This window comes from Petaurus breviceps, unplaced genomic scaffold (assembly GCF_028583685.1).
Source record: "Petaurus breviceps papuanus isolate PSGF00001 unplaced genomic scaffold, PetGlider_PUasm1.0 175, whole genome shotgun sequence".
In the NCBI taxonomy this organism is placed as follows: Eukaryota; Metazoa; Chordata; class Mammalia; order Diprotodontia; family Petauridae; genus Petaurus; species Petaurus breviceps.
Genome location: NW_027185764.1, coordinates 41,823,903 through 41,838,915, shown reverse-complemented (window position 1 = coordinate 41,838,915; position 15,013 = coordinate 41,823,903). Strand labels below are relative to the sequence as shown.

Below are 15,013 nucleotides of genomic sequence, written 5' to 3'. Positions count from 1 at the left end.
AGTTGAGATCAGAAAACATAAATTTATAGTATATACAGTCAGCATAGCAAGGTTTAGTGTCTTCCTTCAACCATTCTATAAAGTGGGAGCAGAGAAGGCAGATGGTATAGATGAACCAAAACTGGAAAATAACAAGGCAAAAATATCAATCTTTCAAAAGACAGTGCTTTATTGAGATAGTCAACTATAAAATCAAGATTTTAAAGGGATAAAGTGAAGGAATAATAGGGGTGATGGGCTGGGATAGGACAGAGGAAGTCACAAAAAGGGCAAAGAACAGATTTAGGATGAGTAAAGCAAAGATAAGAGTGGAAGAGAATGATGAGTTTAGGTTTTCAGAGTTCTGCATCTCAGAAGAAGGGTAGTTACAGGTGATGGTATGGTCTAAAGCCTTACCACTCTATTTATGACTTGAATTAGAATAGAGATAATGTTCCTGATTAGGAAGAAGTTAATGAACTAGGCAGAGGGGTTATGAGGGTCAACAACATGAAGCATAAAATCAACATAGATGGTGGAGAAATTGGTATAAAAAATAAAACTAAGAAGAAGCAAAAAGAAAGGGAAATGGGAAATAAAACATCAGCCTGTGAAATAGTAGTGATCAGATAAGGCTTCCTGGAAAGCGTGAGACTTGACCCAGGTCTTGAGGAAGGGTGGAAGTCTTAGAAGAAAAGGAAGGGCATTCCTGCTGAGAGAAACAATTGTGATGATAGAAAAGACAAGGTAGAAGAGTTTGGATTTTATCTAGCAAATAACATGGAATTTGGGGAGTTTCATAAGGTGAGGAGGATAACATGATAGAACAAAAATTTAGATTACTTTATTTCTGTATATTGATAAATTGGAGGAAGGAGAAACTAGGGGTAGAGAGGCCAGTTAGAAAGCTGACTATTAAGGAAGTTGGAAGCTTTAGTTATCCAAATATGAGGTTATGGGGATCTGACTAAAGTACTGACAGTACAAATGGAAGGAAGTAGGTGAATCTAAGAGAAATTTTGAAGGAAGAAATGATAGAAATTTGGTGAAATATTGCATAAAGGGATGAAAGATTTAAAAAGGGTCAAAGATAGTTCCACAGTTTATAGCCTGATTAGTCCATAAGAATGATGTCCAGGAGAACAGAATTGAATGTTTTTTCTTAATTTTCTCTAAAGATATTTTGCTTTCTGACTACCAGAAGAGAGTTCATAGAATCATTATCTAGAGCTGAAGGGACCTTAGAGGTGATTTAGTATTACTCTCTCCCTTTCCAGAGAAGGAAACTGAGTCTCATGGATTAAAATAATTTGCCAAAAATAAAATAGGTAGTAAGTGTTTGAGGCAGGATTTGTACCCAGGTCCTCTAACTCCAGGGTCAGGGTTGTTTCCACTGTACAATGCAAAATTAATCATTTCTGATTTTATCACAAAATTAAATGAATAATAAATTAAATTTTAAGTTTTAAATTAGCTAATGATGCCTACCAATGAAGCCTGAGGAATAACAGTAGTTTCTCCCAGAGTTACAAAGTAAGCTTTCAGAATGTAAACCTGAATATGAAATGAATATGAAATCCAGGGAAGGGGAGGGGAGGGGAGGGGAGGGAGATGAAATGAAATGACATGTTTGGGCAAAGTATTTGATGCTCTGAAATGAAATTTTGTAAATAGATAGTTCCGAGGGTAGGACCTTAGGTTGTAAAACAACAAAAACTTCTTTGCTTGCCTTCATAAAAACTTGGTACTTTCAAATGATGCATTGAGTTACATATATTTCTATAGGTCAGCACCCATACATTTTTATATTCTTTGGTAAAAAACAGTTTTGAATTTGTTTGCTTCCCTTCTGAATGTAGGAGTGCTTGGAACAGAATGGCAGATATGTTATTGTTTTAAGAAAGAAAAGAATATTTTTAAAAACACCCAAGATTTTGACAGACTTGTTTTCCTTTTTTTTAGGTGACATTTACAAAGAGGAAATTTGGGTTAATGAAGAAGGCTTATGAGCTGAGTGTTCTATGTGACTGTGAGATTGCGCTAATCATCTTTAACAGCACCAATAAACTATTCCAGTATGCCAGCACGGATATGGATAAAGTGTTGCTGAAATACACAGAGTACAATGAGCCACATGAGAGCCGAACAAATTCAGACATTGTTGAGGTAAGAATTAAGGCTTCATGAGAGTAAAGCTTTAACAGAATTGTAGGACATCTCACCAAATGTTTATATTGCTTCTAAACTGCAGGACTTAATTCTCTTTTCAGAATGTAGTCACGTCAAGAGTAGTAAGGGAAGAAAATTACTTAAAACGGATTCTCTTATGATGGATCTCTGGGGTTTTTTTGTTTGTTTCTTACTCACATAGTTGGAATGCTAAAAGAAATTATTCATCGAAAATTATATCATTTGATCCACTTCTGTGAAATTTTCACACACGTTTAGGATCTGATATTTGGTGAAGAAATAATTCTAAATGTGTGTCATAGCAAAGTATTTTTTAACAAAAATTAACAGATTTGATATATTGAGTTAAGAATTAACGTGGAAGATTTTCAACACGAGTGTTTTAGTTGTTTGGCATGTTCGAGAATTCATAGCCTTTATCTAGAAGGAAGGATGATATATCCATTAATAACTAAGATATGCAAGTTAGTAAGTGACTCAATTCAGAGGGGAAGTTAAAAAAATGTAGCATGAGAGATTTAAAAAGATACATCAGGAAAAACTTTGTATAAGTTATGATACCTGAGCTGACCTTGAAAGTGAGGTCCACAAGGGTTATGGACTGAGTGTTCAGTGTGAGATGGGGCAGTCTATTCAAGGTCAGAGGTCAGGAGGGGAAGACAGCAGATAACATGTACAAATGTATATAATTGTGGGAGAGGGGGAAGAAATGGCATGACACCAGCAAATATTACCAAGAGTTAAGTCACAACCATGAGGATAGCAAAATTTTATTATAACTTGTTCACAGTTCTACATACACCGTGTTTAAGTGTTGCAGTTTAAAAATGGCTCCGGATCACCTACCAAATAATTTAAGGGTTTACCTTCATGAGCAGAAAATACTAAGGAAAGAAAGCAAAAGATGCAAGTTTTTTCCGGTTTTGTTAGCTTCTTATGCGTCTTCTCCTGGGTCTTGATATTTTTCCTGATTTCCTAGAATATTTTGAAAAATTAATTTACCAAAGTCATTTTGGACAAAGTAAAAAACATTCCTGCCATATTTAGTCTGGGTTTATAGTAAGGAAATAATAGTAGTATTTGTTCAAACAGAATTAATCATACCATAGCTCTCCCTACCACATTCTTCCTCCCTTCAACAGTTAAAAGGTTTTTTTTAACTTTACTATTAATAATGGTTATTTCTAAAAGTTATTTTGAAGTTTGAATTGAATATTGAGCTTATAAACAATCTATATTCCAAGACTAAGCAAAAAAAAAGTAACTTTAGAGAGTCAAAAGTAAATTACAAATGGACCTCATACAATATGTACTTAAGAGTTTTTGCAGGTACACATTTATAACACATCATTCAAGGTGTCCCTTACAAATATTAAATTCAAGTTTATGCTTAACTGAAAAATATTTTATGTTTTGAGGAAATAATATTTACCTCCTATCTCCTTAAGATAGTATTATATTCATATATATGGCTGTACACATACATCTGAATATATATGTCTAGATACATATATATTTAGACAGATAATATAAATACTTTCTTTTGTTGTTGTTCTGGACCTGTAATTATATTGGTGTCTGAAAACTCCCAGTATGAAAACTCCTTCTAACAGTGCATGTTGGAAACTCTTGTACAACTTACAGCCTTAGAAAATTGTCTGGGCTATTGAGAGGTTAAGTGACTCACCCACTGGCAGGCTGCCAACACATGACAGGTCTTCTGGATTCCAAGGCTGGCTCTCTATCCATGATGCCATGCTACTTCTGTATGTAAATTCATAAATATGAGACTACAGGGAAATAATCGGTTCATGGTATAATTCTTTCTCATGTTTTTCTTATTGTAAGTGTTTGCATATCCAGGTCAAAAGTATTATGTCAATCAATCAGTCAGTCAGTAAGAATTTATTAAGTACCTACTGTGTTCCAGGCATTGACCTAAGTTTTAGAGTACAAAAAGGAAAAGGCAAAAGACAGTCTATGAAGAGCTCATAGTCTAATATGAGAGACATTAAGCAAACAAATATGTACAAGCAAGCTATATACAGGATAATGGGAAATAACAGAAAGCATTTAGATTAAGAGATTTTGGATGGATTCCTGTAGAAGATGGGATTTTAGACGGGACTAGAAGGAGACTGGGGAATACTATTAAGACAAAACCATAGCTCATTTATATCAAGTAAAATTTAATTCTTTGACATTTCATCTTGCTGTAAAGTTGGCATTAAGTTCCCAAAGGACATGTAATTGGAATTTGAACTTTGACATGGCTGGAAAGACTTGGTGTATACACCTGGTAAAATCCATAGTCTCCTAAATTCAAAGAAAATCACCATCAGAAGTTTGACCAAAAGTAAATGAAGATTTTGACCACAACAATTCATGAAAACAATCAAAGACATCAAGGTCTATATCAATGGGGTAATGGGCCCATGCTAAAGAAATTATAGATCCTAGAAATGTTAAAGGCTTTTAAGTACAGAGGTGTTACGTACAATCCAACAACAAAACATCAGAACAATACAGAAAGTTGTTTAGGTCCTTGTGAAATTTTGTAATAGGGTTTAATTTTTTTGTTTAATCATGTCCAACTCTTCATGACCCCTTTTGGGGTTTTCTTAGCAAAGATACCGTAATGGTTTGCTATTTCCTTCTCTAACACATTTTACAGATGAGGAAACTGAAACAAGCAGGTTTAAGTGATTTGTCTGGGGTCACGCAGCAAGTAAATGTCAAATTGGAATTCAGGTCCTCCTGACTACAGGCCCAGGACTCTATTCACTGAGCCACCTAGCTGCTTAACACCTAGCTGTTTAAGTTTTTACCATTCCTTAAAGATTTAGTTAAATATAGGAATATTATTTTGACTCAAGTATAGGAAGTTACTTGCACTATGTGTGTGTTTTGTGGTCGATTTTTTAAGAGTTTAACACATAAGTGAAATCTCTTTTTAAGGACCCAGTTAATGGAATACACAAATCCTCCTAGACAGCCTAGAAGCTCTTAAACACTGCTTATTTGCCATTTCCTTTAACAGATGGAGATTTGGAAGGTTTTAGGATGTCAAAGAGGCAGTTAGAGTTTCTTCAGTCTTACATCACCAGATTAAGCATTTTGCATTTTGAACCCAGAGACGGTACAATCTGGAGCTTCTCGGGCACACTTTCATAATAACAATGAATTGTACAATGTAAGATATTTACCTGAGAATATGCCAGTAATTTTTGTGATTTGTCAAAACAAAATTTATCAATCCATCTTTTTTAAAGCGTTATGGTGAGATAAATGCATTGAACCTTCTCAGCCCAACTAATTCCTGGCTTCCCTGACTTTCTTCAAGCCTCAGCTAAAATCCTTCCTGCAAGAAGTCTTTCCCCTTCCTCCTTAATACCGGTGTCCTTCTGCTAACAGGATTTGCTGTTGATCCTACTTGTGCCTTGTGTAAATGGTTGTTTCCATGATGTCTCTGCCATTAGATTGTAAACTCCTCGAAGGCAGGGATTTTAAAAAATATATATCCCCTGTGCCTCACACATTGCTTGGCACATTGTTGTTCAGTCATTCATTCTTGTCTAACTCTTTATGACCCAGTGGACCATAGCAAAGTAAGCCCTCAACCTGAGGGGCTGTTTTTCCAATGTCATGCATTTTAATACTGCCCGTGGGGTTTTCTTGGCAAAAGGTACTGGAGTTGTTTGCCATTTCTTTCTCCAATGGATCACTTTTTGTCAGAACTCTCTGCTACGACCTGTTTCATTGAGCTATACAAGACCCTCCTCCACAACAGGGCAGTGATCCAGGAGGCTTTTGGCACAGAGTAAGCATTTCATAAATGCTTGTTGCCTTGATTAAACTCTAATGTGGTAAAGGTTTGCCCTAACCAGTCTTTAAAAGTAGCTAGACAGGAAGACATGGAGATCATTCAGGAAAGGATAGAAGAAAGAATGGAAGTGGGAGAATCAGTCACATAGATAGAATTTCTACACTTGGATAGAAATTGATTGTGAAGGATAGAAGACATGGACAGTCTGGCTTGTGGGGAAGGAGGGCCCTGAGAAATTAGTTTCTATATAGATTTAGCAAAACCTTGAAATTTCAGTAATCTTGAGGCTACTTGGTAAAGTTTTCAATCTTGTTTATCTGCAATAAAAGGATTATAACTGAATGGAGTTAAACAGCAGGAGAGTTCTAGCATGAAGGGTCATTTATTATGCTTCGTCCCATTTGGACTATTATCCCTACTCCCAACCCCCCAAATTAGTTTATTCACAAGGAAAAAAGAGAAAAACCACACTGTTTCCAACATTCAGACTGAAATATAAGATTCCTGGGCCATGCTACAGACAGTGTTGCAGGGTCAGAGGAAATTGTGCAGTGCGTGGGTGTTGAAAAAGATTCTTCTCTTAACAAAAAAGCTCTGCGTAATTATCATGTCTTTGCTTGATAATTAGCACTACTGTTACAATGGCACAGAAACTCACAAAAGCTTAACGAGAAGACTGCAATCGTTTTGGGTTTTTTTTTCCCCATTCTCAATGCGGTTTGAATATATGTTTAGATACAATATATAAATGTGTCGGATTTAGTAAATGTGCTAAATTTTTAATCCATTGGTTTAAAAAACAACAACAGTTGTTGTATTTAAAGCATTTCCTTTGAAGGAAGTCCGTTTCATTTAACTTTACTGACATTAAGAGAGAATATTTACCTTTGTGTGTAAGGCTATTAAAATGCTATAAGAATTCTGAAGATATTAATGGGCCATATCTTTCCCCTCTCAATTGTGCCTAACGGTCCAAATTCACTTAACTACCCCCCTACCTTACATACAGAAAATGGTCTCCTGTACATAGAGCACCGTCCTGAACATTCTTTCTCAGTATTCCGTAGGCTATGCTTGTTGCCATACGTTATTAAATACCAATGGTGTACATAGCTCTATAACACATACTGTAAGGGAAACAAAAGAAACAGATGGAGAGAAATTGACAGCCCATTTGTGGCCACAAAACACAATCTATATTAGACGAAGTGTACAATACCGGAATGGTACAGCTATAGGAATGAATGCTAAGAAAAACAACTAAATTCACCAAACATTTATTAATTGCTTTCTGAATATAAGACACTATGCCAGGTGTGGAAATGAAAAGGCAAAAACCAAATAGCCTCTAGCCTCAGAGAAACCACATTCTATGCAAGGCACCTTGTAAGGCCTTTTTAAACCTTTCTCCTATGTTCCTATGGTCCTATTTATGACTGGTGAGAGAGTCCTTTCCATGATTCAGGAGCCATCAATGCCTATGTAGTTTTATAAGCTCACTCCAGTAGGCTCAATGGGCATGTACATGGCACAGTGGGTAGAGTACCTGGCCCTGGAGTCAGTAAGATCTGAGCTCAAATACAGCCTTAAATGCTTATTGACTGTGTGACCCTGGGCAAGCCAACAGCCCTTTGCTGGCCTCAGTTTCCTCATTTGTAAAATGGGAATAATAGTAGCACCAACCTCAGGGTTGTAATAAAATCAAATTACATGGTAATTATAAAGTGCTATACACAGTGTCTGGCATTTAGGAAGTGTTACATTTTGTTAGCTATTATTATTATTAATTATCAATAATGGAGTGGTCCAACAAAGGAAAAGCTTCAAAGTGGCAAACAGCTTTTCAGCTCCTTAGGAGACTGTGTGCATATATATATGTTTTTTAAAGGAGAATAAGTTAATTATTTTCTAAGGAGCTGATTCTCCTATATGACATATCTTTCACACAACCATCAGCATAAGCTCCAAAATGCTCATCTCTAGCCATGCAGGTCACAGGTGGAGTAGATAGCATGCTGGGTCTAGTATAAGAAAGATTCATTTTCCTGAGTCCAAATTTGACCTCAAGACAAGTGCTAATTACGTGACCCTGGGCAAGTCAGTTAATCCTCAGTTTGACTCAGTTTTCCTTATCTGTAAAATGAGCTAGAGAAGGAAATGCAAACCATTCCAGTATCTTTGCCAAGAAAACCCCAAATGGGGTCACAAAGAGTTGGACATGCCTGAACAACAACAATAAAAAGCATGCCACTCCCTTATTCGCAAACCTTCGGTGACTCTGCGAAACAGAGGATTTTTTAAAAAATTAAAAAAAAAAAACCCTCATCAGCCTTGCCTTGAAAATCTGCTAAAATCTATTTCCATCTTCTCTTTCCAGCATGATTTCATTTATGCAGCTTCCTTTCCATCCAGGAGCATTCACTGAGCCCCAGTCTCAACCTGACTTTCCTGGCCAGTCATAAAGGCCATCATCCCCTATCCCTAAAATGCATTCTCTCCCGGCTTCTCTATCTACTGAATTCCTTCCCTCTATCACTGGCCAACTCAGGTGCCACCAATTTTATGGAGCCTTCTGTTATCCACAAAGCTAAAAGTGACCTCTCATATTCATTTGATTTAGAGACCTCAGTCTGTTTCTCTCCTTTTGCCCTTATTTCCAACCTGGGTATTCTAAAAATCTTTGTGCACCTTTAAGCTTTAGTGCCTTAAAGTTACACTAAGACTTTTGGGACACTTTGTATCATCTCTTATATGTGTACATAGTGGATTCCTTCTTTTATATTGTAAGCTCTTCAAGAGTAGTGCTCATGATGTCATTTTTCATCTTTGTGTACCTGGCACAGTTACTTTTACATTATTATAGGATCATAGATTTAAAATTGGAAGAGAATTCAAAGTTAATCTAATCCAACCTCCCTATTTTTATCAATAACAGAATTAACCCCCAAGGTCACACTATATGGCGGAGCCAAGATTTGGACCCAGGTTCTCTGATCTTAAAACAGTGCCCTCTTTATTAATACCACATAGTGACTGTCTAAGGCCAGCACTCTATCCAACACGCCCATTTGCAGAAAGATAATAATGAATCCATGATACAAGAAGAGATCACCAAGTGACACAGTCTAGAGCAAGGGTGGGGAACCTGCAGCCTTGAGGTCACATGTGGCCCTCTAGATCCTCAAGGGCTGCCCTCTGACTGAATCCAAACCTCAAGAACAAATACCCTTAATAAAATGATTTGTTCTGTAAAACTTGGACTCAGTCAAAAGGTCACAGCCAAGGACCTACAAGGCCACATGTGGTCTCAGGGCCTCAGGTTCCCCACCCCTGATCTAGAGGAAGAAGAGAAAAGCCTACAACAGACAAATATTGACAGTTCACGGGCATGACATGGAAGAAGTTTGAGCAAAGGAGATTCTGAAAAAAAAAATCAAAGAAGTAAGAGAAGAAACAGGAAGACAACAGTGCAATGAATGCTTAAAGAGAGGAATCCAGAAGGGCAGTTTGACTGACAGGGCCACAGGCTGCAGATAGATCATGAAGGGTGAAGAGTAAGGAAAGAACATTAGATTTGACAATGAAGAGATCAGTGGTAATGTTGGAAAGAGCATCTTCAGTTGAACGATGGCATCAGAAGCCAGATTATGGAGAGGTTAGAAGTGAGTGAGAAGAGATAGGGAGGTGCCCTGTTTAGATGACTTTCTCAAATGTAAACCTGGCCTTAGAAGTAGAAGGACATAAGTTCAAATCTGGCCTCAGACATTTACTAGCTATGTAACCTCAGGCACACAACCCCACCTATATGCCTCAGCGTCTTCTTCTGCCAAACGGGGTTAACGAATGGGTTTTTGTGAGAATCAATTGGGTTATAACATGTGTAGGGTGCTTTTTAAACCTTAAAGAGCTTTATAAAGGCTAGCCATTTATTATCATTATTAGTATTAAAAAGAATTTACTAATTATGGCTTATTGGAATCTAGTAGAGGAAAAGCAGTCATAGAATCACAGAAAATTGATTTTGAAGGACCTTAGGGGTCATCTAGTTCAACTCACAAGTAAAGCATGAAACCTCTATAAAGCATTCCCATCAAATAATCAGCTAAACTTTGCCTAAGTACTTCCAGTGGCAGGGAACTCACTAATAGAAAAGGGCAGGCCTTAAGTCAAGAAGACTTACCTTTGAATTGTCCCCTCTGACCCTAACTGGGTGTATAACAGTGTGCAAGCCACTTAATTTTCCCACTCCTGTTTCTTCATCTATAACAAGAAAATGTCCATAGTACCTCATCTTCTAGGGTCACTTGGAGGACCCTAGCAGATGGTGCATATAGACTTTTGTGTCATTTTTATCATGATCATCTCCTGATATAGCCAATTCCAGTTCTGCTACCTGTCATTATTAGGTACTGCTTTTATGTAGTTCAAATCTGGCTGAACATAACTTTTACCTTTGAGACCTAGTTACTCTCTTCTAGTCAAGCAAAATAAATGTAATCTTTTTTTTTCCACACTTAAAATCCCATAAACATTTGAAAATAATAATAACAGCAACAGCTAGCACTTATCCAGTATGTTAAGATTTGCAGAGTTTTTTTCTTCACCTTATGCTATTATAATCTATTGTATAACATTAATATAAAACATCAATACAATATCTAATTATAGGATATAGGATATTATGTAATGCTCTTATAATCCCCATTTTAATACATGAAGAAACTGAGACAAAGAGAGGTTCAGTGCTTTGCCCAGGGTCACACAGTGTGTCTGAAGCAAGATCAAAGCTAAACTCTTCGTGATTCCACAGATAGATGCAACCTATCTATTATGTCACCCAACAGACTCACAAAGAGTTTGGGGGTGACTTCAGTTTGAAATTATAGCCCTTAAAAGTTAAAATAATTTCCCCATCAAAATGATAACTCTACAATCAGTCTTTAAACCTTATTTCTGTTCATAAAGCAATTATCAGTTATTAGGATAGGTTAATTGTGAAAATCACATGAGGTGCATATAAAGTCGGATTTTTTGACGTAAGAAAAAGTTATTATTTTGAACATAATTTTGTGTTTACTTAAAACATTATGGAATCTTTTTTTTAGTTCAGAGACTGATAAAATAATGTTTTCAATTTAAAAAGTTTAGATTCTTGGACAAAGTAATTTGTTTTCTTTTGAAAAGGAAAAGGTGTTTTTTTTTTTTAAGAATCCTATTCATTTTTATGGACCAAATGCATGATTTTATTGGTATAGGGAATTCTCCATGAGGAAACTTTCTCTACCAAAGCAAATTGATACCCCCTCTGCAATTTATAGAATTAGAGCATTGCCTGGGACACTGAGAGTTTAAGTGACTTAGCCAGGGTCGCATAGACCCCACAGTTCACAGGTGAGATTTGAAGCCAGGTTTTCTGATCCTGAAGCCACTTTTGTAACCACTGTGCCACACTCTTTTCAGGGGTATCAACACTGATTAAAACCCCTTCTTTACTTATCCAATAGTAATAATAATAATAAAGTCTTAGTACTTCAACAAAGTGCTCTCTATTCTTCAGTCCAGTTGTTTTCATTAATTTCTCTAAAATGCTCTGAATCAATATGTTCTATCCAGAATCAAAAGTTCATAGCACCTCTACATTGAGAATAATAGATATCCTCCCAAAAAAGGAACATTTTTAAAAGTGAGTTTTGTCAAGTAGATTTATTCTTTTGTCTCTCTACATTCATTTTTGTTCACAATTATAACATATATATTTAGGAAATCTTTATATTAAACCATTATGCCATTGTACCACAAAGTATAAAAAAATTAGATAGCTAAAAATGGATAAACTATGTTATAAGCACATACACATGTATATATATGTATACATATACATATATGTGCTTCTAAATGTAGACAGTATACATTTGAGTATACAGGGTGTTTCAAAACATGCACAGTGCAATCTTAAGCTATTAAAGCCACTATATTCATATGTACACATATATGTACATGTGTGTATACACATAGACATGCATGTATACATGCACACATATATTAAGTAAATGCATTGTTTAAAAATAGTAATATACTCCTGAATTTGGTGTGTAATAATGAGTCTATGTGTGCATCAGTTATGAGTTATATAAACATAGAATATATCTCTGGGCATAGTGGCACACAATTGTAATCTCTGCTATTGGCAGGGGGGCTGAAACTGGAGGATTTCTTAAGCTTAGGAGTTCTAAGCTACACTAGGACTAAAGCAGATTGGGTGTATGCACTAATATGGTAAGCACCTGGGAGTCATGTGTAAATACACATATATGTGTATATGTTGGCATAGACTATATACACAGGACTGTGTATATGTGAATATTTACATATGTTTGTGTCCATATTATATGTGTGTATATATACATATACACACACATACACATGAAGCATAGAAACTCTGACATACTCCACTCCTGAATAGCTTGCCTCTCCTTGAGTTACCGGGGTGCCCAGTTTCAGATGTTCAACGTGTTAGTTGAGACTTAGTGCATATACCCAATCAAAATGAGCCCCATGGGAGCTCAGAACTATCAGGCTCAAGCAATTCACAATCCCCAGCATCCCCAATAGTGGCGATTATAGGCATGTTCTTTTCATGCCTGATGACAAATTCTGTGTTTTCATAGCTCAAAACTAAAGTATACATAGACTAAATGTTGGATACCAAGTACAGAAATATGTTCCTATTTTTGAATAATGCCATTTGTTTAACTTGCAAGTATTTAATAAATATACATATTCAATCTCACTTAAGAAAACAGTCATTACCGAACCTCTAGAACATCAGGTATGTTAAAATATTGAAACTGAAAACTAAGAACAAATTCACAAGTTCACTTCCTGTGTAGTTCAGTTAGATTTGCTAAAAGGAAATATTTACCTTCCCATGAACTCTCTTAAAAATATGATCTGTTGCTCACAAAGACCATGGTTTATTCGTGTGAATAAAGAGCTCGACAAAGTCTCATGTTACTTCACCGTACTGAGACTCAATTTCCTCACCACTAAAATGATTGGGTTGGAATCTATGATCCTTGGGATTTCTTCTAACTCAAATGGTCTATCTTTACTTTATATTTATAAAAAGATAAAATTCCTTATAATTCTTACTGTCTTCTTCTAGTGGATTATTGGGATTAATTAATGTATAATCGTAGTAATGGTAGCAGAGACAAACGCAACAGGGAGTTTAAATATAACGTAATAAGCTTCTATACAACTTTGTTTTAAGGGGTATAACCCTGTAATATGGAACTGGAAGGCACTTTGGGTGTCTGTCTAGCTAGTCCTTTCATATTATAGATTATGAAATATGTCCAGGATAATGAAGTTACTTGTCTTGCCCAAGGTCACATATGTTGTAAATGTCTAGGGGGAAGATTTGAACTTAGGTCTTCTGACTTCATAGCCAAGGCAGTGATCTTTCCTCTCCATTTTTATTACCTTTGTTATTATGCCAACACCTTTAATGAACCAAGGAAAGTAACATAAATAAGTGAATTTCTTTTAACTACAGATGAAACAGGGAGAAGTATTCACTTTAGAATAAGGATTCTTAACTTCAAGTCCGTTAACTTTAAAAAATATTTAGGCAATTATTTCAGACTAATTGGTTTCCTTTGTAATCCTACATGTTCTATTATATATATTTAAAAATCTTATTCACAGAAGGACTGAGCCAAACCGCCAAATGAAGGAAACAAGCTTTTTTTTAACTTTTTTTTTCTTTTTGGAGTGGGGAAGGAAAGGCAATTGGGGTTGAGTGACTTGCCCGAGGTCACAAAGCTAAGAAGTGTTATATGTCTGAGGACAGATTTGAACTCAGGTCCTCCTGACTCCAGGGCTGGTGCTCTACTCACTATGTAACCTAGCCACCCCCAAAATAAGCATTTATTAAGTGCCTATTATGTGATAGGCACTGTGCTATGCACTTTACCAATATCACATCTAATTCTCACAATAACTCTGGGAGTTAAATGTTATCATTATCCCCATTTTACAGTTGAGGAAACTGAGGTTAAGTGACTCGCCCAAGGTCACACAGCAAGTGTCTGAGGCCATATTTGAACTTGGGAAGATTTCTTGACTCCAGACCCAGCATTATCTACTACACCACTGAGTTGCTCTAGATAACTATTAAATAGTCTCTGTTGTGTTGGGGAGTGTGGAGATAAATATTGTAAAATAGCATTCACACCCTTGGTGATTCTTCTTAAGACTTTTGACTTTATGACCCATTTAAAACACAATTCTTATCCAAACACATAATAATGTTAAAATACATCAAAAAGATTTCCAGAGACATATTTTTCTTTGTTTAAGACTGGTCATTGGAAATTTAAGCTGTTTAAACTGCATATGTGAAGAGAGTTCTTCACACAAATGGAAATCACAGATTCATATTCCTCTAACTCCCCCCCCAACATATATGCACTATGATCATCCCCCCAAAAAAGGTGAGGAAAGAACTTAAAGACTAAGCTAATTTTCAGGAAGAATTTCAAAGACCTGCCCTAAGGCAAATGAGAAGATGAAGGCTTTATATGTGGAAGAGAATAATACTGAAAAATAGAATCCTTCACTATGTGCATTTAAGAACATATGAAAGAAGATGGCTCAGTGACAATATGGAAGTTTTATTTATATTTTCTTTATATTTCTTTTTCTGATATTATATTTCTTCCAGTAATTAACCTAAAGCAAAGAAGGAGGGAGGGATAGAGAAAGGAAGGAAGGAAGGAAGGAAGGAAGGAAGGAAGGAAGGAAGGAAGGAAGGAAGGAAGGAAGGAAGGAAGGAAGGAAGGAAGGAAGGAGGGAGGGAGGGAGGGAGGGAGGGAGAGAGGAAGGGAGGAAGTGAGGGAAGGAGAGAAGGAAGGAAGGAAGAGAAGGTGGCAGGGAGGGACACAGGGAGGGAGAGGGAGGGAGGGAGTATGAGAGAGAGAGAGAGAGAGAGAGAGAGAGAGAGAGAGAGAGAGA

General features: G+C 36.3%; 1 protein-coding gene across 5 annotated transcripts in view; it reads left to right on the top strand.

The window, feature by feature from the left end:
• Positions 1-15,013, top strand: part of MEF2C (myocyte enhancer factor 2C) — a 221,434-nt gene that overhangs the window by 123,067 nt on the left and 83,354 nt on the right. For all 5 annotated transcript variants that reach the window (XM_069085077.1, XM_069085074.1, XM_069085078.1 and 2 more), the window contains exon 4: positions 1,942-2,145. In XM_069085077.1, coding sequence (XP_068941178.1) covers positions 1,942-2,145 — 204 coding nt within the window. The remainder of the gene's footprint in view (positions 1-1,941; positions 2,146-15,013) is intronic.